Genomic DNA, 22,401 nt, shown 5'->3' with positions numbered 1-22,401 from the left:
TTAGTCCCGATTCAAGTTGCATATGCTTGGAACGAAATTTCTATTCCGCACCGAATCATATTTCTGTCGCTCGAAATTATCGCGCGGGTTAAGTTTACTACGTCGAATTAAAACGCGAATTAAAACAGTGAACCGGGCTGAAACGGTTGTACTGAGGAGAAACTTCTAATTCGCATCGATATTGCGAATTCCATAATGTTAAATCGTTTTCATCGCTAAACTCGCGAGTGCATAAATCGACGTGTCGACGGCAAGTCAAACGCTCGATTGCGATATTTAACACATCGTATACATCAGAGAATTAATCGTAATCAAATAAATTGGTTCTCGAACTTTAGCGTTCGTTTTGTGAGTATATATATATAATGACACGTATTGATTGTTGGAAGAATCTTTAAAATCTTTTGAATAGATGAGACTTCTTCTAGCAATCCTTTTTGACGTATAAAGACAACCCTCTCTCATTCGACAACCGTTGTTATTATACACCAGTTCTCGTCGCGGTTTACGTCGGGTAATCGATCGATTCGAATAATAATAGTCATAGTGGAAAACGGTACGAAACACAGCTAATAATAACATGCACGGAGGCCCAATGCGACGCCAATTTGAATAACGATCGCGAATTAGAGACGTGACGGACGCGATGCATCTGCACGCGGCCCGCAATCAAGGGTTAACAAGCCGACGCGCGTTCGTATGAAAATCGAATTCGGGATGAATAATTTACACGTAACCCAGGATATATCGCACGCATACACCGCGCCTCGAAAATCTCGCGCATAAATATTCGTCCTCGCCCTCCTCGCCCCCCTCGGGCTGGCGTGCGCGCGGGTATAACCGATGACAGATCGGCGAGGCGAGCTTTGTGTAAAGCGCGTAGGGAAATAATTCGTTCCCTCGACAACTCCGTGACCCTTCCGTTGAGTAACTTTCGCCTCTCTCTCTCTCTCTCCTCCAACGACGTCACAGTACATCTATCCGAGACTTAACGCCTCCGCGTCAAGAAAGTCCATCGTACGCTACGCAAATCCCGAGCCTGCGAAGGGAAACGTTCGTCCTTTCTTGCGCCGCGCGTGTACTCGCATAGCTCCGTTATCTCCGCAAGCGCATCCGTTCCTCACCTCATCTAACGCGAATAGGCGAGAGAGCCCGCGTGAAAACCGATTACTCTCCAACCCCGCATACGTCCACCTAAGTAAATGCACGCGCGCGTGCGTGCATATGAGAACTTAATCCAGCTGCGTAAAACACACGAATCTTTGGAACTCGTCTCGGCGTAAACGCCGACGTGTGGCGTTAGAAGAAAAAAAAAAGAATCGTGTAACGCGCGACACGCGGCAATTTGTCACCTTCTCTGTTACGGTATTCGCTATTTATCATTTCGTCTATCTTTTACATCGTTAAGATACGCTGAAGCGCGGACGGTTATAAATCTCCGCGATCCTTATTAAGATTAGGCTATTCTCATACAGAGTTATTACGTGATACCACTCACATTGTACACGTGAACATAAAATTTCGTAAATAATATTACGACGCGAAACGTTATTATTGATAGCTCATTAAAACTACTTTTATAAATTGTGAAACGCGCAAACACACACACACATAAAATAATGGAGGACCACGTAGTGTAGTACATGTACCTCTCTTTATGGAGGATAATTACGCGTAAAGCTTGTTTTGCATCCAAACACAACTTCTACTTTTAATATCATTTAACAGCGGACAGCCCAAAAGTAAGAGCGCTTATGTAACAACTTGAAGCGTATACGAGCCGTCGTTAGGAAATTGGTATCATCAGAGCCGGCATAGCAGAGTGGAAAGAAGTTTCCAAGATGTTGGTATCGGTAGGCGCATCCATATTACCCTATTACTTTTACTAGATCGCTCTATCGAGGATAATTCCTTAAGAACGGTGCGGCATTTTTCCCGTTTCTCATCAAATCCCGTTTATCTTGCCGTTCGCCCGGCGGCTTGAATATTTGTTGGCGGATGTATAATTTTGCATCCCAAATCAACAATTAATCGGCTTGGGAATGCTTTACGATATCATCCAATCCGCCGCAGTCTCCAGAGGCCTTCGCCTATCCGCCGGCCGGTCTATATCGTGATGCATTGCCTCATAGACGACGTAATTACAATCTAACTAGAAGCCTGAATATTTCACGGACGGACGGACGGTACAATGTTGCATCTCAAATCGGCAAGTGCGCGATTAACGATAACGTCGAACCGGTATTTCTCCGATTCCAGCGCGTCACTTCGCATCTCGCCCGTCGTCGAAGCCGCCCGTAACGAACTGGAAGCATTAATATAATACGGACAGTAGATATAGATACATCTAGAATGGCCAATAAAAGTTGGCCAACGTCAGCGGAATGTACGCTAATTTCAATCTATCGTACGTTGTATCCCGTACCACCGCTATAGCGGGGCGCGGCGCGGAATGGCGAACGCGCAAACGCGATCAGTTCTGTTGCCGCAATTAGTCACCGTCGCATTTTCAGCGATATGGAGCAGGCGCGAGGCGGAGCGAGACGGAGGCGTTCGGTATGCAAATAAAGCTAAAATGAAGAATATCGTACTGTCATGTTCACCGAGTTGTGAAAACCTCCGATCGAGAAATAACAGATAACTAATGGCGAGATATACGTTTCCTCGAAAGGCGCTTCGAGTTATTTGGCAAGCTGTCGGCATTAGTCATCGACGTATAATTTCATAATTGCTTTATTAGCGCGCGCGTAACGTTACCGGCGTTATGGTAATCTTGGAACTATTTTAAACCGTATCTAAATGCGTGCGCCGGGAGATAATCGATTTTACGTGTGTGAAAATTAATGAGCCCCGGACCAAACGGATGTTCCAGAATCGATTACGATAGTGCTGCTCGGTCGCCGTTGCATCTCGCGACGGAGGCCAACGGCTCCGCTACAAGTCGGCGCTGACCTAATAGCGCGATATGTGCCACTGGACCATTTGTCTCCACGGAACGGGGGGTCCGAAGCAATCGCTTCGTTGACGCTCCTTCCTCACGGGCCGACGGTCGTGGCGATAGCCGGGATGAGAAATCACGTGGATCATGCGGCGGACTGTACCCCAGATAGACTATATCGACAAGGTACCCTACCGCGTTGCCGACACGAGGGGCACTGTAAATGGTAAAGACACCGGCGTGGAGGGCAGAGGAGGCCCGTGGACGTACGCGCGTGTGTGCGGGGCACCGCCGCGTGCACGGATAGGCCCGAAAGTGGTCATGGGAAAGGTATCGGTGCGTTAAGGCCAAGACTGGATTCCGCGGGGCGAGGCCGGCTCGTTGGCGGGTAGGAGTGTACAAGGTCTTCGATACCTCGTAAATTACCACTCGGGCCCACCCCCCCCCGTCCCCCCTTCCATCCGTCCGTCCGCCCGCCGTCCAGTTCTCGGCTCTCGGCTAATGTTAAGCTGCCTACGTTTTCGTTCCAACGAGGGAAGACTCTGAGGAGTGCCCTCCTCCCACCCCCCTCGTTTCATCGGGACCCTATGAAAACACTGCCCCGAGTCCTCGGGGGAGATAGCTTTCGGATATCGCGGATGACTTCGAAATTGGTGGAACGACGCCGACGCGCGCGCGTTGACACTTTCGCGGATATAGATCTGCAATCCTCAGACATTTCTTGCACGCTGCATCATAATATCGATCTACAATAACGGATCTATTCTTGAAATTAATCATGTGAGATGTTATTTTATTTTTCTCGTGTATAAGAATTTTTAAATACGTTGAGAATACTCTTTATATATTTTCTAATAAAAATTAATATATTTCAGATAATAAATTATCACGAGAAAGCACGTTCCTTCTATATTTCTTAATACTGTTCGCGAGAAAGGAATTTGGAAGAAATTATGCGCAATGATGCTTCCGTCGTACACGTAACATGCGTATCATGACTTTCGCAATTTTAGCGAGATTGCGCCCAGCTACGAGACAATATCGCGAATTCGCGCACCACTAACAATAAGCCGCATCTCGCTCCGAGTGGCTGGGATTTTTGCCGATGTCGGACAAATCCGATCCGATTGGAATGTCAAGAAGCCCGTGTCGAGTCTTCAGAATCGCGCGATACCGCTGCTCTAAAGTGCATCCGCTCGAAAAAGAATGTCCGTAGCGCCGCGGCGCGCGGACCAACCGGGACGAATATTTGAAGGGGGTGGAGGTGGCAGGGGAGAAATGCATATTCAAGATCGCAACGATGCAATTTCGATGGCGCATACATAATGAGAGCCTCGAGAGCGGTGCGCCGCTCTTGCCCGGTTAATATCAACCTTTCTGCACAATGGTCCTATCACGAGGGGACTCGGAAGAAATTTCGACGTAAGTAACCGATGGCGGTTGCATTGTCATACCTCAAGCTTCGCTCAACAAAGACCGCCTGTGCAACGGCGGTATTGCTGCCGCCGTTGCTGCTTCTGGCTGCTGTTGCTGCGCTGCGCCGAGGGGAACGAACGAAAGTGCGGTATTGACGTCGAAAAAGGAAGAACAACGACATAATCTCGAATCATCATGCGAGATGAGTATCCGGCCGGGCGGCGCGGCGCGGCGAGGCCGTCCCGAGAGAAGCGTGATTTTACCTACTCGTTAAACGTTGAAGGAGGCTCCTCGCTTCCGGTGAACCCCCCGCGGTATAGTACCTTCGATACGGATTGTCGATGCTAAATCGTCCACGCGGCTGTTAACACGTACGCGCGTTATCCGCGCGAGGCACGAGAACCGCCGGGAACAATAACAGTTGTTGCGCGGCGATGTATCGAAAGTTATTCGATTACACGGCTCAATTTCGATAAGCTCAATTACGACGTTATTATAGTTTAATGCAGAACGCGGCTGTTAATGGATGGATGCATAACGCGTCTATTATGATGAGAAACCGCGTCATTCGTAAGTAATATATTCTATAAACGCTCTGTTGTATAAGCGTCGAAACATATTCCGTATATATCACACGGTGTCACCAATATTTGGCTACTACCTGTTGTGCGTATGTACAATATCGAAGTTTTTTCTTCTAAAATAAAAAATATATTTCGAAGCTACCGTCTCGTACGATAAATTCTCCCTTCCCTCTTTCCTCCTTTTTTTTTATCCTCAGTCTCTATCTTTTTGTTCTTACTTTATTTTTCTTCTTCTCTTATCGCGGGACGCCGCAAAAATCGCTTCGAGCCGCGATAAAAGCACGCCGGGTTATCCCCGCGTCAATTAGCGCGATCGCGCACCGGGGGGAATTTCGCCGTGTTCCCCGACGGCGTGCCCGGTTCGCGCCTCGAGGGAGCGTCATCGCCGCATTACGGCCGAGTAATCTCCTTTATCGTGTCCGGATCCTGATTAATTTAAAAATATGCACGCGTTAACGACGCGTACGGTATATATCGCGAGCAACGGGCACGCATTATCGCGCGCGAGGAGACGCGAGGAGGCGCGAAAAGAGAAAGAGGAGATGAGAGAAGGAAGGTGAGGAGACGGCGAGCGCGGGACCAGCCTGGCTCGCGAGATCCTGCGAAGGACATCCGCGTGCATGCTGGAACTCCACGCGCGGATGTTACCACGGCCGGCTAACTTTCCCCCTGTAACAACGGAGGAGGAAGATCGCGGACGGGGGGCGGAGGGGAAGAGGACTCTGCGCGCGTGAAGTCAGCTTTACGACAATATAATTTTGGAAGCGACACACGGACGGCGTGGAATGCGACGATCGGAGTCAACGAACGGCGTATAGAAGTCTTCGATACGTCGTAAATGGCCCCCCGTCCCTCCCCCGACCCGTCGCTGCGCTCCTGATCGTACACGGACCTCTCCTCTTGGACAGAGGAGGCTTATACAGGGTGTTTCGTGAATACGTCACGCGGGCGTGTCCCTCGAGATAAGTCGATCGTGGATCTTCCTATCGCGGAGAGCTTCTCACCGCACTTCGTGGTAGGATCATAAAATTGCTTAACAAATTGAAAGCGAAAACGGAGAAGACTCTCTGAACAATAACGCTTCAGCCATAAACGATCAATCTATGAGCTTTGCTTTCGAGATATTTTTACTTGAGGTTCAATTATCAATTTCTGAGCCAAAGACCTGAAGAATGGAAGGGAAAGAAAGCGATCCATTGCTTGTAACTTTCATTGCGGAGAAACTGTCTTCAAATCCACGTAAATTCGCCGAAAGTTCGGAGAAATTTCACAAATGCCCTGTGCATTGTCACGTGCACGATGCAACTGCCTACGGACGACGAAAAATCGACGTCGTCGGATCCTGAAAACGCCGTCGACACGATCGTCCGGTCTCGTCGTCGGCAAACAGAGCTCGGTGACTACGTTATACGGCCTGTCGAGAGGACGGCGAAGGAGGTCGAGGCGAGATACCCACCGTGACGGCCGGCGTCTTCGGGAGGATACATCCATAAATTTCGGCGCACTGGATATTCCCCGGGAATATTCGACTGCATAGGTCGGATCAATAACCGCATAAAGTACGGGAAGAAAGAGCGCAGCGCGGCACGTATTCGCAGTATTCGGTCTCGGAGCGTGAACGTGCGTGGACTGGGGAAGGAGTCCACGGAGATCGGAGTAAAATAGAACCTCGCGATCACGTCGCTGTGTTTTTCCTCCGTGTGCAACAAGGCAGCCTTTACGCACTTTTTGTTCCGCCGTAACTTCGCGCGCCGTTCGCGAATATGATCAAAAGTGCATGTGAAACTGTTGCCGAACATTTCCGCGGTACGTGACGCGGCAGGCAGGTGGCCAGGCGAGAGATGACAATGTCAGAGAAAAGAATTCACACAATCATGTCAATCCGGACGGTGTCATTGTTTAGAGACTCTTCCGGAAGATCATGTAATAATTCTTGACGATCTTTCCCCTTTTCATAATCCGTAATTGTAAATTCGCGTCGCGTATCGTCAAGTCAAATTGTAAAAAAAAAAAACAACGGATATATTTCTGAATTCATGTTTATATTAAAAATTTAAGAAGTGTTTCGACAGTATTTTAAACAGACGACTTACAAAGAGTCAATACCATACCGATCTTTCATATACATTATTAAATTCCGAGCATTCTAACGTAGGAAGGAGCGCCTGCTCTTACCTAGATAAGGTATCAAGGGACATCCCGGTGCGACGTACCGTTACTGGAGCGAAAAGGATGGTACCGTAAAAATTGGAACGGGAGAAACGTCCCATAAAGTATTGTTTTACTTTCGGTGCGTTTCCCGATAAAATCGCGGCTAACCCGTCGGCGAGTCTCGTTTGAAATCGAGAAGAAACTGATGGTCCGTAAAGAGCACGCCGCGAACGGTCCATCTCGGACGTCCCGATTATATCGGGTGGGTCGGTGCTCGCGCCCGAAGCGCTGCCAAGGGGGCTGCTTCAAAAAGAGAGAGAGAGAGAGAGAGAAAAGAGGCAAAAGAAAAAGAGAGACCCCTATTGTTGTGCTTAATTTAGCGTTAAATTGTTTACATCTCATTAATCGCGCGGCAGACAACAACGGTGGTGGGACCTTCGGTGCAGCAATAGACCGTCATGATCACATCGATGCCAATCATGGGAAGAAGGGCGTGATTCAAGTCCCCCTCGGACATCAATTCGTCTATTGCCACGTTCCCGATTCCTCGCACGATCGAAACGCATCCGTTTACGCTTCGCAATTCGGCGTTGGGTCCGATCGAAAGACTTTTTTCCGATTAAGGGATACAAGTAAAAAAAATGAGTTTAATTACTCTGTTCATTATTCTGTTCCAGACCTATATGCATATCTTGCTTTATTCTTTTTTAGTCTGTTCTATTCGCTAAACGATTAGCGAAAGAGTCAACTCAAGAATAGACTAAAACAAGATAGTTACTGTATTAAATACGTTTATAGGTCTGGTTCTTATCCCCCACATTCTTGTTATCTTTAAATCAAGTTGTACTCTTGAATTTTGTTCCTCCTCGAATTTTTACTGCGCTGTAGAAACGTTTGCTCATAGCAATGTGTGTACATGAGTGTATATGCGAGTGTGTTGAGACTTGGACTCGTGAATTCGCTAAGCCTAAATGGTTGTGCGCATCGGTTATCCCGGGAATCTGGACAGATCTCTCTTTTCGCCCTACATGCCCTATTTCGCGTCGATGAAATCAGTGTTCGAAACAACGTCTACTTGCTCCGACCGATTTCGTCGAGTTTGCAACACGGTAGAGTAACACAGTTAAGCCGCGTTAGTACGCGAATGATATCGGTTTCGATTACGCATCGAGCACGGCGTAGGCCGTAAGGAGATAGTCGGATTTCCGCCGTAAATATTACGTTAATCTTCTTAGCTCAGCTGGTGACAAACGAAATTGTTCGCAAGGATGACATGGGCGAGTATGTTTAAAAAAATAATAATAAAAGGCAATATATAGCGAAGATATTAGGGAAGATCGCGAAGAGAAGAAAGAAATATTCTCCTTACAAGGCACGATTGCACAATGTTCCCAAAATCAATGAAATATTTGTCAGTTATCTCATACGAAAATCGTATATATTCAGGTCAAATACCAGTTTTATGGCTTTTTACATACGCATGTTAAAGTACACGATAAAATGTAAAATTTGATTAATATCTGTATAGGTTTAGTATGATGCGTAATAAATAACATGGACGTCCATGCACGTCTTGATAAACACATCTCATAAAATTAAAATACTCGGCAACGATTTATTTGCCGATATAAAGCTACAAAAATACCCGTTTACATCGGCGGTCGTAAAATATTTTTAACGGCGTGGCTTTTCTGTCGCCGCTTTAGTAAGCTCGTAAGGGTTTACGGGCTATGATCATAGTATAATTTCACATAATGAGAACTCTGGTACTCGATCGGACGGGGGATACGGCGTACTATCTACACGGAATCTCATGTTATCGGCTTTCAATAAGGTTGATAAAGTCAGCCATAGGGAGACGCGAGGAGAAAGAGAGAGAGTATCAAACGCCTATAAAGGAGATGCACCTCGCGAATAATTCACTCATTATCTGCATCATCTCCTTTCTACTTCAGCAATTTCCAGAAAACGTTGGAAGACTTAGATACACGTGTTTTAGTAAACACGGGTATATCGCGAATCTAATTTCTTAGGATCTCCGTACGTTTCGAGCCACATGATACTACAAATTAAATTTCGCGCGATTAATAATTAATTCGTCAATTTTAGCTTTTGTTAAATTGATACTGCGCACAGATATTGGCATAACGTGCACATTACGGTTAAAGAAAAATAATTACGTCAGGCGCAAAATAATACGTTTTGCAAACATATTCTTCGATTTGCCAATTTTCAAGCATTGTAGCTTTGAAAACAAATACGATTTATATAGGTAATTAATTGAAGTCTATTGACTCACCGGTTAGATGACTTCCAGTGAATTCGAAATCGTCATCTTGGTCCCAGTGCTTCAAACTCAAGTTTGACAAGGACGTTGCGTTAGCAAACTCCAAGTTTGCAAAATGCCAATCCAATATCTGCCGATCCTTCGATGATAAGTAGACGTCACTGTATTAAAAAAAAAAAAAATTATCAAACTTATTTGTATATAACGTTGAGAACAGCACATGTATAAAATATATAATGTATATTTACCTGGGAGGTGATGCCTCTAACTCTTGTAATTTTGCTTCGATTTCTTTCTGCTGATCTGATAACTGATCCCACTCCTAAAGAATAAAAGAAATGAGCATATTACACATTTTATATTTGTTTCATTTATAATTTTGCCACAAAATTGTATCTTTCATTAAATTATGTACCTTGCAAGCATTATGGAGATCACGCAGCTTAGATCGAAGCACGAATTCCTGTGTTATATCTCGAGTTTGTGATTTACTTTCTGACATTTCCTTATATTGTTTATTCAATTCCATTAAACGATCCATAATAGAGATCATCTGCGACATAAATTTAGTCATCATTTAATCAAAACTTTATATAAAATCAAAAATATTTCATCAAACAATAATTTTCAACTATACGTACTCTATGCTGATTAGTGATTAGTCGTCCTTGCAACGAAAGTACAGACCGCAGATGCGCTACTTGACGCTGCTTTACGCCCTGTTCTTGTAAACGTATTACCCATTCTAATGCTTGGCCTAAAGATACTGGACGCGTATTACCCCCTTGCCCTCCAGATCCCGCACTATTTACGTAATTGAAATCCAGTTGATGTGAGAGATAAGAAGTTGCTTCAAGTAATCTGTTAAATTCTCTCTCAACCATTTCATCTTTATCTTTAGGAACCTGCAAAAGATATAAAACGTACTGCTTTTAAACTGTGTGGCATATAATTAATATATATTAACATAATTATAGAATAATCGTTTCATTTTACTAAGAAACATTATGATAACAACTGTATGAAATTTAATAAAATCTCATTTCATTATTTTATTAAAATATTCCGAACGTACCGTTTGGCCGTCACTTTCGTACAACGGGCACTTTTGTCGTATCTTATGGAGTTCCATATTAATTTGTTTACTAAGAGTCGTTACAGGATTTCCACCTAGACCCGTGACCACCATAGCTCCTAAATCCGCAATATAATTTGATTTACGGAACGTGGCGATTCGTCCACCAACGCGATCCTAAAATGCAAATTAATAACGATCAGCAAAACAAGAGTAAACTCAAAAATAGATTAAAACAAGATAGTTGCTAAGAACTTACTCTAGCTTCCAACACAATTACTTCTAAGCCGAATTGTTGCATTTGTTGAGCTGCTGCCAATCCAGCAATACCAGCCCCTATTACAATGACTTTACCTAATTTTTTGGTTGGCAAGGGCTGCAACAGACAAATATAGATTACTCATTTCTCTGATGACAAATAATATATATTATATATATATATATATATATATATATATATATATATATATATATAGTATGATACCAACTGCAATATTGATTTAATATATTAAAATTGGAGGTGCTAACTAGCACTATTAAAACAGTTATTTGTCGAGTAAAAGATCCAATTAGTTAACAGTTATATATCGTATAAGTACTAAAATTTTGCACATGTAAAATATTTCTTAAATTACCTTAAGACGTTTAAACATTCCGAAATTTATGAAACCATGTCGCTCTAAAAAGGCATGAATCCTACGAGCGAGCACTGTATCACTATTATAAGGCGATTCAATTTGCGGCAATGCATTTTCGATGATTAACTGTTGCTTGGGATTTTCCAGCCAAATTTGCAACTAAAATTCAATCGCATTAGAGAAAGAGCGATAAAATCGATTAGCTTAAATACTTACAAGTCTATTTCTAATATGTAAGAACACTTTCTGTGTTTGCGGCGGTCCACCGGAGATGTCGGGGAAACAAGCAGCTTCGGTGGATGTCAATTTATCAAATGGAAGACGGCTTTGAAAGGCTGCGCCTTCCAATCCATTCAACAATGCCTTTACTACATGTAAAAATACAAATTAATATATCTATTAACATTACGAGGTTCAAATAATTAATTCTCAAAATTTACCATGTGGATCTTCGTGATCGCTTTCTTGATCATCATCTTCCTTAATCTCGGCTTTTGAGGCAGAAGGTACAGGAGCAGGCACTGTAGACTCAGATTCCTTTTTTGCCTCCAGCGGAGCTTTCTTCTCAGGTGTTACGAGGCCAGTTTTAGATTTGTCTGATGTATCCGAGGCATTCTCGTCTTCCAGCTGATTATACTTTTCCTCCATTTCTCTGTACTCCACCTATGATCGAATGTAATGTAAATAGTCTCTTCTGACATTAAATACTTATTACATATAAATAAGAAATGTTATACCAATAAAAAATGCTTAAAAGTAAGATAACAAATATAACTGTAAGTTGCTAGATGATAGTAACCAAGTAAATATGTATCACCAAGTGATATATTATCCCACAAATGTATTTGTAATGAAAAAAAAAAAAAACTGTTTCCTTTTGGACAAAGAAAATGAATGGTCATGAATGGTCACATGAAATATCAGACAAAACTCGTTCGTCTCGTTTACTTATCGCGTGAAAGATAAAGCACAAGCCGACCAGCGTATCAACGTCAGGATCGACGTTTCGTTTAACCGCAAACATCGAAACCATTATTCTCGGATGAACCTTAATGGGAGGGAAATGCAAAAGATGCGCACCTTTGCTCTTTTCCTGCGACTCATGTCGCGCTGGTTGCTTAAACGTCGGCGGATTATTTAATATCGGTCCGGAGTAAATCGTGGCGAGAGCCTCGCGAGTTTGTTTTGATGCTTGAAACAGCCGGCACACACATAAAACCCAAGATCGGCAGTCACGGAGTAACGCGACGCGGGAAACGCAGCGCCCGCGCCGTCGTGAAACACTTGGAACCCGTCGACTTGACGCCGTCGACGTCCGCCGATAAGTGGAGAACTAGAGAACGACGTGAACACTGCGTCGGTAATCGCACCTGCACGTTCCAATAGGCCTGTTCGTTTTAGCTGAACTTGCACACATTTCATCCTTTCTCTTTTTTTTTTCTCTCCAACGATTGAATCCATAATCTAAATTAGAGCTTATATATATATATGCGACAGAATATAAATATTGCGCCTGTTCGTTTTAGCAGTTTTAGCTGAACTTCTTGCACGATTCGTCTTTTCTCTTTTTCTTCTCACTTTGGAGAGAAAAAAAGAAAAGATGAACTTTGCGATCGAGTTCAGCTCAAACGAACAGGCCTAATATACACATACATATCGATCACATGAACATATACATATATCTCCAATTTGTCACATCATACACAGGGTGTTATCGCATAATAAATGATAAGCTCTAATTTAGATTGTCTCAGATTAGGTCACTCGTCACTTAAGGAATTGCAGGTTTTGTAAGCAATGTAAGCATTGGGTTTGCTTCCTTCCAGTTGTATATACGTGACATTCTCACTACTTTTGAAAGATTCACATTTATTGCGACACTGAAATCAGGATCTGTATTAATTTATTTACAATGTCTGAGATAACTGTACGAAAAGCTAGACGTGAGGACTGCGAAACCATTAGAGCACTCATACAGGTAAGATATAATTTTGTCGAACTTATGAGAAGGTTAAACAATACACGAATATCATTTTGCAGGAATTGGCGGACTTCGAGAAGATACCTGACGGTCCGCATATTGATTCTAAGAGTGAGATTTATGTATATATATATATATACTTGTATATTACGCTATAATCTCCAAAATGATGCATTATGAAAAAAAAATGTTTACAGCCTTAGAAAGAGATGGCTTCGACGGGCAGCCATTATATTTGTGTAACGTGGCAACATCTAATGAGAAGATAATTGGATATACCGTCTCTTATTACACTTATTCCACATGGTGTGGAAAGTCGATGTATCTGGGCGATATCTACGTGAAGCCGGATTTTCGAGGGAAACGCGTCGGCAGCATGCTTCTCAAAGCAGTCGCGAAGGTATAACGTTTAAATTAGGATTACGCCGATTACGGATTACGATGTGCGATATGCGCCTGATCTTCTGAAATAATTTGCAGGAAGCAGTTGAGAACGGCTGTCACAAATTGGACTTTGTGGTTCTCAACTGGAACCCAGCGCAAGAGTTTTACAAGAGATTTGGAGCCAGTGATGTGACGGTCAACGAGCAGTGGCACTCTTATTATATCTCTGAAGAAGATTTAAAAAAAATAGCGTCCGATTGCGAATAGCGTAGAAGTATTTTGATTAATTTTGGCAGCGGCAATTATTTTATTACATACATATATTGTATCTAATGTACATAAAATGAGCTTCCAAATTAATAAAAGTTTAATAAAAAATTCCATATAAATTGTTTTCTCAATTTGAAGCAATATACATATGCTGTATCAAATAATACATAAATATTTTGTTTTTAATATTTTTTTTCCAGTCAAATCCGTCTCTACGCGTCCTTTCGTTTTTCAATTTAAAACACGTGTGTTGGCCTTCATTTCGAAACGCATGGGATTTTAACGTCAATTAAATCTAACCTCTTTGTGTACAGAGGCTAGATTAACATGTATGTAGACCGTGAGTGTGTTTTGCGAACTGCGGCCTACGTAGCTATTGCAGACCGGGCTTAACGCGCATATGCGCGCATTTATTTATCTATATAGTATACGTAACGTTTACTATAGAAAATGCGCGCATACGTGCGTTACGGAACGTGGCCCAGCTGACATTCTCACTATACTTTTGAAAGATTCACATTTATTGTGATACTTGAAGTCAGGATCTATATTAATTTATTTACAATGTCTGAGATAACTGTACGAAAAGCTAGACGTGAGGACTGTAAAGCCATTAGAGCACTCATACAGGTATATATAATTTTGTCGATAAACTGACGTGAGAAGGTTAAACGATACACGATCGAAGAATATTATTTTGCAGGAATTGGCGGACTTCCAGAAGATTGACGGTCCGCAATTTGATTCTAAGGGTGAGATTTATGTATATATACTTGTATATTACGATACGAAGTATCTCCAAAATAATGTCTTATGAGGAAAAAAAAATAAACGTTTACGTTTACAGCCTTAGAAAGAGATGGCTTCGACGGGCAGCCATTATATTTGTGTAACGTGGCAACATCTAATGAGAAGATAATTGGATATGCTCTCTTTTATTACGTTTATTCCTCGTGGTGTGGAAAGTCCATGTGTCTAGAGGATATCTACGTGACGCCGGATTTTCGAGGGAAACGCGTCGGCAGCATGCTTGTCAAAGCAGTCGCGAAGGTATAACGTTTAATTAGGATTACGGATTACGATGATACGTGATATGCGCCTGATTATGAAATATTTTGCAGGAAGCAGTTGAGAACGGCTGTCACAAATTGGACTTTGTGGTTCTGAACTGGAACCCAGCGCAAGAGTTTTATAGGAGACTCGGAGCCGTTGATGCGACAGTCAAGTACCAGGGGCACTGTTATCGTTTCTCTGAAGGAGATTTAAGAAAAATAGCATCCGATTGCGAATAGCGTAAAAGTATTTTGATTAATTTTGACAGCGGCAATTATTTTATTATATATACATATATGTATCTAATGTACATAAAATGAGCTTCCAAATTAATAAAAGTTTAATAAGAAATTCCATATAAATTGTTTTCTTAATTTGAAGCAATATACATATGCTGTATCAAATAATACATAAATATTTTGTTTTTAATATTTTTTTTTCCAGTCAAATCCGTCTCTACGCGTCCTTTCGTTTTTCAATTTAAAATACGTGTGTTGTCCCTCGTTTCGAAACGGATGAGATATACTTTAGTGACTTGTACCTGAACTTTTTGTGCTCTTCGTCTTTTCTCTTTCTCTCCTTGCATCTAATTGCACGCAAGGAGAATACGAATATCATTTTAAGTGCAAAAAGTATGACATAGTGCAGCTACAAAGGAAAGCCACCTTTCAACGGACTTGCGCACTGGCAGTGACACTGGCACTAATGCGCAGTGAGCGCCGAGCCGGTTATAAATAACGTCCGACGAGTCGGTCCGAGTACTCCAGTTCGTAAAACAGGTAAGTAATTAAATCCAGTGTTTCGGGCGCGCACAGCTGATTGGACAATGATGCCACACGTAAGATGTATTATTTACATTTACATTTTGTTTTGTTTTTAACAATAATTAACTACCGTTTGTTATATCACTTCTTGAACGTGTCGAAAAATGCTTAACTCGAATCGTGTTTTTGTTTTCTGTACGAGTACGAGATAATTTATTGACGGTGTACAGAATGCAAAGATTTATTCGCTGAATGCATGTTATGTCGTGAATATTATGTGTTACAGATATTAAACGGACCGCGGATATTAAATGCCACCACAAGTTGTTGCCGAAAAGTGCCCAACAGAGAATTCTTTTATTGGTTAACCATAATATTTAACAGGTATTTGGCAAAACTTATCGTTATATTGACTGCGATATTACTTGCTGACACGTAACTTTTGAAGCGATAATTGATAATTTATTTTCACAGGGTCGACTACGATAGAATTCAGTCTGTCGGCCCCGACCGTGCTTGCGCTGAGTGGCTCTTGAAGAACGGTGCCAGTGTTAGATGGAAAGGTTTCTCGGAACATCTGAAAGATTACAATAAATTGCTATCAGAAGAAAATCGATGTTACATTCAAGCGGTAGATTCTACAGATTCTGGAATAACTCATGTAGGATTTCCATATCTTGGTTAGCATCATATTAAACGTATACACACGCGTGTGTATATGTGTGCGCGTATATATAATATAATAAATTACAACATTATTTGGCAATTGAGATATCGCAACGGAGAATCTTTGATAACAACAGTTACTAAATACTTGATATAGTTTAAAACTAGATATTAATCTAGAATTTCCATTGGATACAGTCAGCAAAAGTATTAAATGTACTTATATTGTGATTAATATTGCAATCGTGATAATTGCAAACTGTTCGTGGTTAAAAAAGAATTTTTATCGTATATTACAAATAAATTCTTATTCATCGTTGTGTCTTTAGATATATTTATAATGGATAATATTGGTACTAATAAAAATGCAGTTGGTTGCAGGTATATCGACGAGATAAAACTCATACGTTGTTATTACTTATATAACACCGCATTGCCATTATTATCGGCGGTGAAGGATTCCCTAACTACTCTTGAAATCAAAGATTGTAAGAGTATAACTGATGAAGGAGTGCGCAGTTTGAAAAATCTCAAGTAAGCGTTTTATATTGTTATATTATTTTGTTAAATGTATTAAAGAATATTATTTTCAATGTTTGTTAAATTAAAAGGAAATACAATTAAAAAATATTGAATTCTTTTTTCTATATTTTATAGAAATCTGAAGACTCTGAAGCTCGCTGGTATACCATATCTAGAGGATAAAGTTTCACTTAGGAAAGAGCTCGCGGAAGCTCTGCCAAATTGTACAATAGAATTGGAATAAATTATATGGAACATCGATAGGATCTATGCACAGTAAATGTCCAGAATTTTTAATTATTAATTTTTTTAACGTGTATATACATATAACGTCATTAATATAATGTACAATTTATAAAATAATATTTAAAGAAATAAATAAATAAATAAGAAATTGATATTTGCTTTTTTAGGTATATTCGTGTATCCCGTTCCACATTTATTATTTCATATTCATTGTATCATTTCCTGAGTGGCAGTCATACTTAAATGAGCCCTGATAGTTTCCTCAATTCTCGAATTACAACAGATTTTCAACAATGCCACAAGAAATGAATGTTTTGTGTTGTTATTCTTGCAAAATGTATCAAGTAAGTTTGAAGTGAATATCGTTAACAGTAACGTTCGTTATAACTTGTAACTTTTAGTAATTCATTTCCTTTGCATTTTTATAGGTACATATAGTGAAAAAAGCACGCAAATGGCAGTGCAAGTTGTGTAATGCAAAGCAATCTGTACGGCAGGTACGTGTTTAAAAATTTATTAACGATGACAAATAAAAAAACTTAAAATTCTTAAATACTTTAAATTAAATAAAGTATTTAAGAATTATAATAAGATGTACAAAGTACCTACGTCTGAAATACTAAATAAAGTATTTAAGAATTATAATTATGTTGTTTTTATTTCTAGATATATTTTCAAGGATCTGGCAAAGACTGTCGCCTTCGCGTCCAGCACTTGAATTATTTAAAGGCAAATAACACATCATTTTCCTTACATCCTGAGCAAGAAAACAGCAATGATGGTTGTAACGCTACAAATATTGCTCAAGAATTAGATATTGATAAACCTACTGAAAATAAATGGGCAAAATATCGAGATTCGCCGAAGAAAGAAAATCCGTCTGATGCAGAAGATTCATCTTTTAATAATATCCGTGAAGTTGAAGATACGATAACAAATGAGAAATCTCCACGTAATGCTGTAAACAATGATTTACGTAACTTCGAAAACACTTTGGATGATTGTAATTTTGAAAGTGAAGATATTGCTGATAAGACAGAGACTCCAGGTTCTATAGGGTTTAATTATAATTCTAACATCGAAGATAAATGCAATTTGCAAGATAGCGGTAAATCAAGCAGGGATTATAACGATGCCGCTAATATTTTTGAAACTTACAGTGAATTAGATGATCCTTTCATTTAATTTTCTTGAATGATCGATATGCTATTCTTGTGTAAGATAACAAAATAGTAATGCTAGAACTATACTATTTAATTAAAATATAAATTAATTATTTTCCTGAAAAGTAACATTTTTTATTACAGAATTTAATACATAAAAAATTCAAGAAAATATATGTCAAATTGTTTTGTCCATAAATTTCAATATCCTACAATTTCAATTAAATGCATAAATTATTTACCTACTTCTCATTATCTATATACATACACATGTGTGTGTTTGTATGTGTGTTTTTGTGTGGTAACTAAATATTTTTAATTTAATATTTTCTATATAGAGAGAGTAATACCGCAGAGATAAAATGTTTTTCTTCTAAATTCTAGACTTAAATACAGTGTTTCCTTTTGTTACATTTCTTTTCTGAGAAAAATAAATGAATAACAGTTCAGTATATAATGCAGAGTTCTTCAGGAAAGATAGAATGCTATTTGTAAGATTAACACACACTGTTGATACATAAATTCTTAAATTCTAATCTAAAGTAATCTAAATTCATAAACTGTATCAAAGGGATTCATGCAATATGTCATAAAAATGTAGATAATTAAAAACAATTAGTTCTCTATATATTATATTAATATATGCCAGCATTCTATTTTTCCTTAATATGTATTATACCAATAATTATTCTGCTACGCTAAAACAGCTGTGTTAAAACAATATGGTGACAAATATAATATTTATCGTTAGATTAAAAGAGTTATAAAGTCCTAAATAGAAGTGTTGTAATTACAGTAATATTTATAGTTTTTAAACAATTTTAAAAATTCAACTAAAGCTCAGATCATTTTCTTGCTTTAGAATCAATATCAAGATGTAGAAAGAATATCGATGCTTATAAATGTTTTGGCAGTGCATTACGTAAGAACATGTGTACATTTTGTCATAGAAAGGTAACGGGAGAGCTAAAAAAATGGCAGCGTTTGATAAACATTTCTGATTGTTACCCAAATAATACAATGCAGAAAGATTGCAATTGGCAAGGGAAGATAAAGTTATTATTCTTTTCGTTGTGCGTTCAGTCTTCTATTACACAGCTGATTTCAGTAATAGTATGCTGATAAATACTTCTCGCAGTAAGAAATTTTCACCAAAAATGTATATTGGCGTTGTTTGTTATCGACGTGTTAACAGTGAGGAAAGTAATATGTATATTGTCAAATTTACAGTTTAATTTATTAATTTTTAAGCAAATGCAATTAATTATAACGCATATTTAAAAAATCACAAGCTATTATTAGACATTATTATCTAGAAATTATTCGCGCGTATAATTATTTTTCTCACTAAATATTTGCTTCAAAAAACAAATAAATTATCATAAAAACATTTATAAAATAGAACAAAATCACCTAACTACGTCTCTTTAATTATTCATAGTCCTAATTATATAAAATTCATATAAATTATATAAAAATTACATGTTTTGTATATTTATAAATGTGCTCCACACAGTGCATATAATATTCCTACAGTTAAATCCGACAGTTGCCATAAAATGTATTGAAAACATGCGCAATGTGGATGATAAAGATCTAATAAAATCGAGTTATTAATTTAACCCTAGGTATACACTCTGGGTTTTCCGAGACCCCAGATGAAGATTGAATTTCTTTTCGATAGCTAGTAATTGCCAAAGCAATCAATGTTTGTCAGTTTTGCAATAATTAATACGTAAAATAAGTCAGGAATCTTTCAGACCCCAGTGTGCGTTTCATACAACTTTTTTTGCAAGTAAGTATATTTTCTATAATTCATGAATTTATATTTTTTAACAAAAAAAATCCTAACTTTTATACCTGTCTGCAAAACCGCCAGAAGATAGAAATATTCGTTATTTTGGAAACCTTGTAATTTTCATGATAATATTCCAATATTATCGACAAATTTTTTTTTGTACATTGAAATGTGCTCTTTCAAAATTTGAATCTGAACTCTAGTGTGGCTTCGAGGTATGCGAAAAATATGTATACCTAGAGTTAAATATCAGTTAATATATAAGCTCGGTTTTTTCGTTATTCATTACTAAATAAATTAGGTTACTAAATGCATTGCGAAATCAATATATACCTAAGGCAATTTGTCACGCAATTGTTGAAGCGTAAAAAAAAATAAATCAGTATTGATGTCTAAAACTATGACGTCGGGGATTTATTGAATCTTGGTGATGTCGCCAGTTGCTTTGCCAGCTTCTATTGCGCCTATTCCAACTGAATCAAAAATGATATTGATATTAAATTCACATTTAATTAAATTATTTTAAATGTTTAGAAATATTTTTATACTTCTGTAACTTCTTTCGTCTTTTATTAGGTGGACTGCCAAGTTCGCTTTCGCGTATAATTTGTAACGCTGAAGGTACAAACATCTCTTCTGCTAAAACAATTTATAGGATTAGTGTTTAATATGTAACTAAATTTTTTACGAAACGTACCGAATGCAACACTGTTTTTTCTTTTCGAAATATATCGTTGATGTTGCTGCAGTTGTGGCATAGCCTCTCTAGCATTACCGACTGTACAATCCCATGTACCTTTACATCCCTTCAAGTGTTCCAATTGATCATGCAGATATGATCTTTCAGAGGATGTCAAAGATGACGCTCTATTCCATTGTTCAAATGGATCTGACAAAAAAAATTAAAGTAATATCAATTATTCGCTCGTGAGATTTTATTCCTTAAGATTTCTTTCATACACACCAAGTCTTAAATTGTAATATGTCACTAATCCTGTGGTAAATTCGCAGTAAAGGAAATCGTGCGTCTTGTTAATTGTACGTATGCATGAATACGTGTTATTATTAGCATTCATGCAAAAGCAAAATGGCCCGGCATTCCACAGAGGTGCGGTACGCCAGTGATCGTTATCGTGCTCGAAGCAGTTCATTTTTTCCGTCAGGCACTCCTTTTCCAGCTTGGCTTTCTTTTTGAGCTTTCTCTCCTTCTTCTTTAAACGCTCCTCCTTCAATCTTCGTCTTTCCTCCCTAGCAATCTCCTTCTCATCTTTCTTTGTATCCGGCTCACAATAACATTTATGTCGCGCTTCTAACGGCGTGTTTAGCATCGGCGGCAGACGTCCGTTGTTACTTGTTGTAGTTATACCTACGGTAAAAACGGTTATTACGGTTATTAAAATTGGCAAATACGATTATATGATAAAAAAATACTATTTAAAGATAGAAACGGAGACTAATTAAAATGTATAACAATAACCTTGCTTGTGTTTTCTATCAGGAGATTCAAGAATGGTAACGTCGATCCTCGCTGGTCCGAGGATACCCGATGTCCTGTTCTTTTGTACTTTAGGATATCTCTTCACTGACGGCACAGTTGTCGTGACAGATGAATTTCTAGGTTGATCGAAACTTTTATCGATAGGCGGATTGGTTCTTGGCACTTCTGTCATGTGTGTCGAAGTCATTGTTACAGTCGTTCCGAATTCAGTAACCGCAATCGATTCCGTAGTACGATCTTCGTTGAAGTCGTTATTACTCCTGGAAATTCCGGAATACTGGGTTTCTCGTCTCGTACTGCTTGCTTCTGTGGTAGCAGGAACAGTCGTAAATTTGTGACTGTAATTGTGCCTCTCGTGAGTCGTAGGATTTTGCGTAGACAATGTCACATCGCTGGTAACGTATGTTGTATTTACGCGCGGAACATCGTCGTGTACGCTATTCGTAAGTAGCGTATTGTTTCTACGGTGATGATGCGTTTTCCGACGTCTCTGCGGTTTATCTTCTTCGATTTCCGTTCTGTTTGTAGGTATTTCCTTAGTTTTCTGACGGCGAGGCGATTTCTTTGGCTTAACTGTTGTTAAAACCGTTGTTGCTGACGTTTCGCTGACAGTTTCCGTGGTAAAAGTTTCGATAGGAGTTGTACCGTATTTATCAGATTTTTCTTCCGTCGTCGACCCTTTTTCATCCTCCGGAGTTGTATTAATCTTCGTAACAGACTCCGTGGTCGTGTTCACGATAATATCTGCAGTAGTATGAGTAACTTTATCGTGCTTTTTATGATGGCGGCTCGCGTGCCCCTTTGGAGGATGATGGTGAGTTTTGTGCGAACTGTGAGTTTCCTCTGCGTCAGCAAGTTTCTCCTCGTTATCCAGAAATTGTGGCCGTTTGATCATTAAATGCCGGCGAATCTCCTGCAAACACATCAACGTTATTACCAATTTTTATTAAAAAGCTATATGTATATT

The 22,401-nt window shown here is 39.5% G+C and overlaps 5 protein-coding genes across 12 annotated transcripts in view; 3 read left to right on the top strand and 2 right to left on the bottom strand.

Annotated features, from left to right (window-relative positions):
• Su(var)3-3 (lysine-specific histone demethylase Su(var)3-3) overlaps positions 1-12,553 on the bottom strand; it is a 101,874-nt gene extending 89,321 nt beyond the window's left edge. The window contains exons 1-10 of the mRNA XM_077423469.1: positions 12,170-12,553; positions 11,530-11,752; positions 11,306-11,457; positions 11,087-11,248; positions 10,711-10,827; positions 10,452-10,628; positions 10,018-10,281; positions 9,792-9,929; positions 9,625-9,698; positions 9,389-9,537 (exon numbers count right to left, since the gene is read on the bottom strand). Coding sequence (XP_077279595.1) covers positions 9,389-9,537; positions 9,625-9,698; positions 9,792-9,929; positions 10,018-10,281; positions 10,452-10,628; positions 10,711-10,827; positions 11,087-11,248; positions 11,306-11,457; positions 11,530-11,752; positions 12,170-12,193 — 1,480 coding nt within the window. The 5' untranslated portion in view covers positions 12,194-12,553. The remainder of the gene's footprint in view (positions 1-9,388; positions 9,538-9,624; positions 9,699-9,791; positions 9,930-10,017; positions 10,282-10,451; positions 10,629-10,710; positions 10,828-11,086; positions 11,249-11,305; positions 11,458-11,529; positions 11,753-12,169) is intronic.
• Positions 12,554-12,764: 211 nt separating this feature from the next.
• LOC143907015 (thialysine N-epsilon-acetyltransferase-like) lies at positions 12,765-13,835 on the top strand. Of its 2 annotated transcripts, none has more exons than XM_077423476.1 (4): positions 12,765-13,067; positions 13,130-13,160; positions 13,268-13,470; positions 13,551-13,835. In XM_077423476.1, exons 1-4 carry the CDS (start codon positions 13,002-13,004, stop codon positions 13,719-13,721), a joined length of 471 nt encoding a protein of 156 aa, XP_077279602.1. In that variant the 5' UTR covers positions 12,765-13,001; the 3' UTR covers positions 13,722-13,835. The 2 variants fall into 2 exon arrangements, with proteins under 2 accessions (XP_077279602.1, XP_077279601.1); XM_077423475.1 differs by having other exon boundaries at positions 12,769-13,067; positions 13,130-13,181.
• A 247-nt stretch (positions 13,836-14,082) lies between these two features.
• On the top strand, positions 14,083-15,130 carry LOC143907014 (thialysine N-epsilon-acetyltransferase-like). Of its 2 annotated transcripts, none has more exons than XM_077423473.1 (4): positions 14,083-14,354; positions 14,413-14,476; positions 14,572-14,774; positions 14,846-15,130. In XM_077423473.1, exons 1-4 carry the CDS (start codon positions 14,289-14,291, stop codon positions 15,014-15,016), a joined length of 504 nt encoding a protein of 167 aa, XP_077279599.1. In that variant the 5' UTR covers positions 14,083-14,288; the 3' UTR covers positions 15,017-15,130. The 2 variants fall into 2 exon arrangements, with proteins under 2 accessions (XP_077279599.1, XP_077279600.1); XM_077423474.1 differs by having other exon boundaries at positions 14,089-14,354; positions 14,428-14,476.
• Positions 15,131-15,465: 335 nt separating this feature from the next.
• LOC143907012 (ATP synthase subunit s, mitochondrial-like) lies at positions 15,466-18,310 on the top strand. Of its 3 annotated transcripts, XM_077423471.1 has the most exons (6): positions 15,467-15,615; positions 15,828-15,925; positions 16,016-16,221; positions 16,579-16,741; positions 16,865-17,005; positions 17,143-17,323. In XM_077423471.1, the coding sequence occupies exons 1-5, from the start codon at positions 15,604-15,606 to the stop codon at positions 16,971-16,973; spliced, it is 588 nt and encodes a 195-aa protein (XP_077279597.1). In that variant the 5' UTR covers positions 15,467-15,603; the 3' UTR covers positions 16,974-17,005; positions 17,143-17,323. The 3 variants fall into 3 exon arrangements, with proteins under 3 accessions (XP_077279598.1, XP_077279597.1, XP_077279596.1); XM_077423472.1 differs by lacking the exon at positions 17,143-17,323 and having other exon boundaries at positions 15,466-15,615; positions 16,865-17,127; XM_077423470.1 differs by lacking the exons at positions 15,467-15,615; positions 15,828-15,925; positions 16,016-16,221; positions 16,579-16,741 and adding exons at positions 17,404-17,472; positions 17,642-18,310 and having other exon boundaries at positions 16,867-17,005; positions 17,143-17,319.
• Positions 18,249-22,401, bottom strand: part of Sulf1 (Extracellular sulfatase Sulf1) — a 70,921-nt gene continuing 66,768 nt past the window's right edge. For all 4 annotated transcript variants that reach the window (XM_077423465.1, XM_077423467.1, XM_077423466.1 and 1 more), the window contains 5 exons: positions 21,414-22,347; positions 20,901-21,302; positions 20,634-20,825; positions 20,485-20,572; positions 18,249-20,409 (listed from right to left, as the gene is read on the bottom strand). In XM_077423465.1, the coding sequence (XP_077279591.1) occupies positions 20,316-20,409; positions 20,485-20,572; positions 20,634-20,825; positions 20,901-21,302; positions 21,414-22,347 (1,710 nt within the window). In that variant the 3' untranslated portion in view covers positions 18,249-20,315. The remainder of the gene's footprint in view (positions 20,410-20,484; positions 20,573-20,633; positions 20,826-20,900; positions 21,303-21,413; positions 22,348-22,401) is intronic.

Source organism: Temnothorax americanus, unplaced genomic scaffold (genome assembly GCF_048541705.1).
Source record: "Temnothorax americanus isolate GAGA-0224 unplaced genomic scaffold, ASM4854170v1 Scaffold8, whole genome shotgun sequence".
Classification (NCBI taxonomy): domain Eukaryota; kingdom Metazoa; phylum Arthropoda; class Insecta; order Hymenoptera; family Formicidae; genus Temnothorax; species Temnothorax americanus.
The sequence above is the reverse complement of the archived record's forward strand: the minus strand, read 5'-3'. Positions and strand labels throughout refer to the sequence as shown.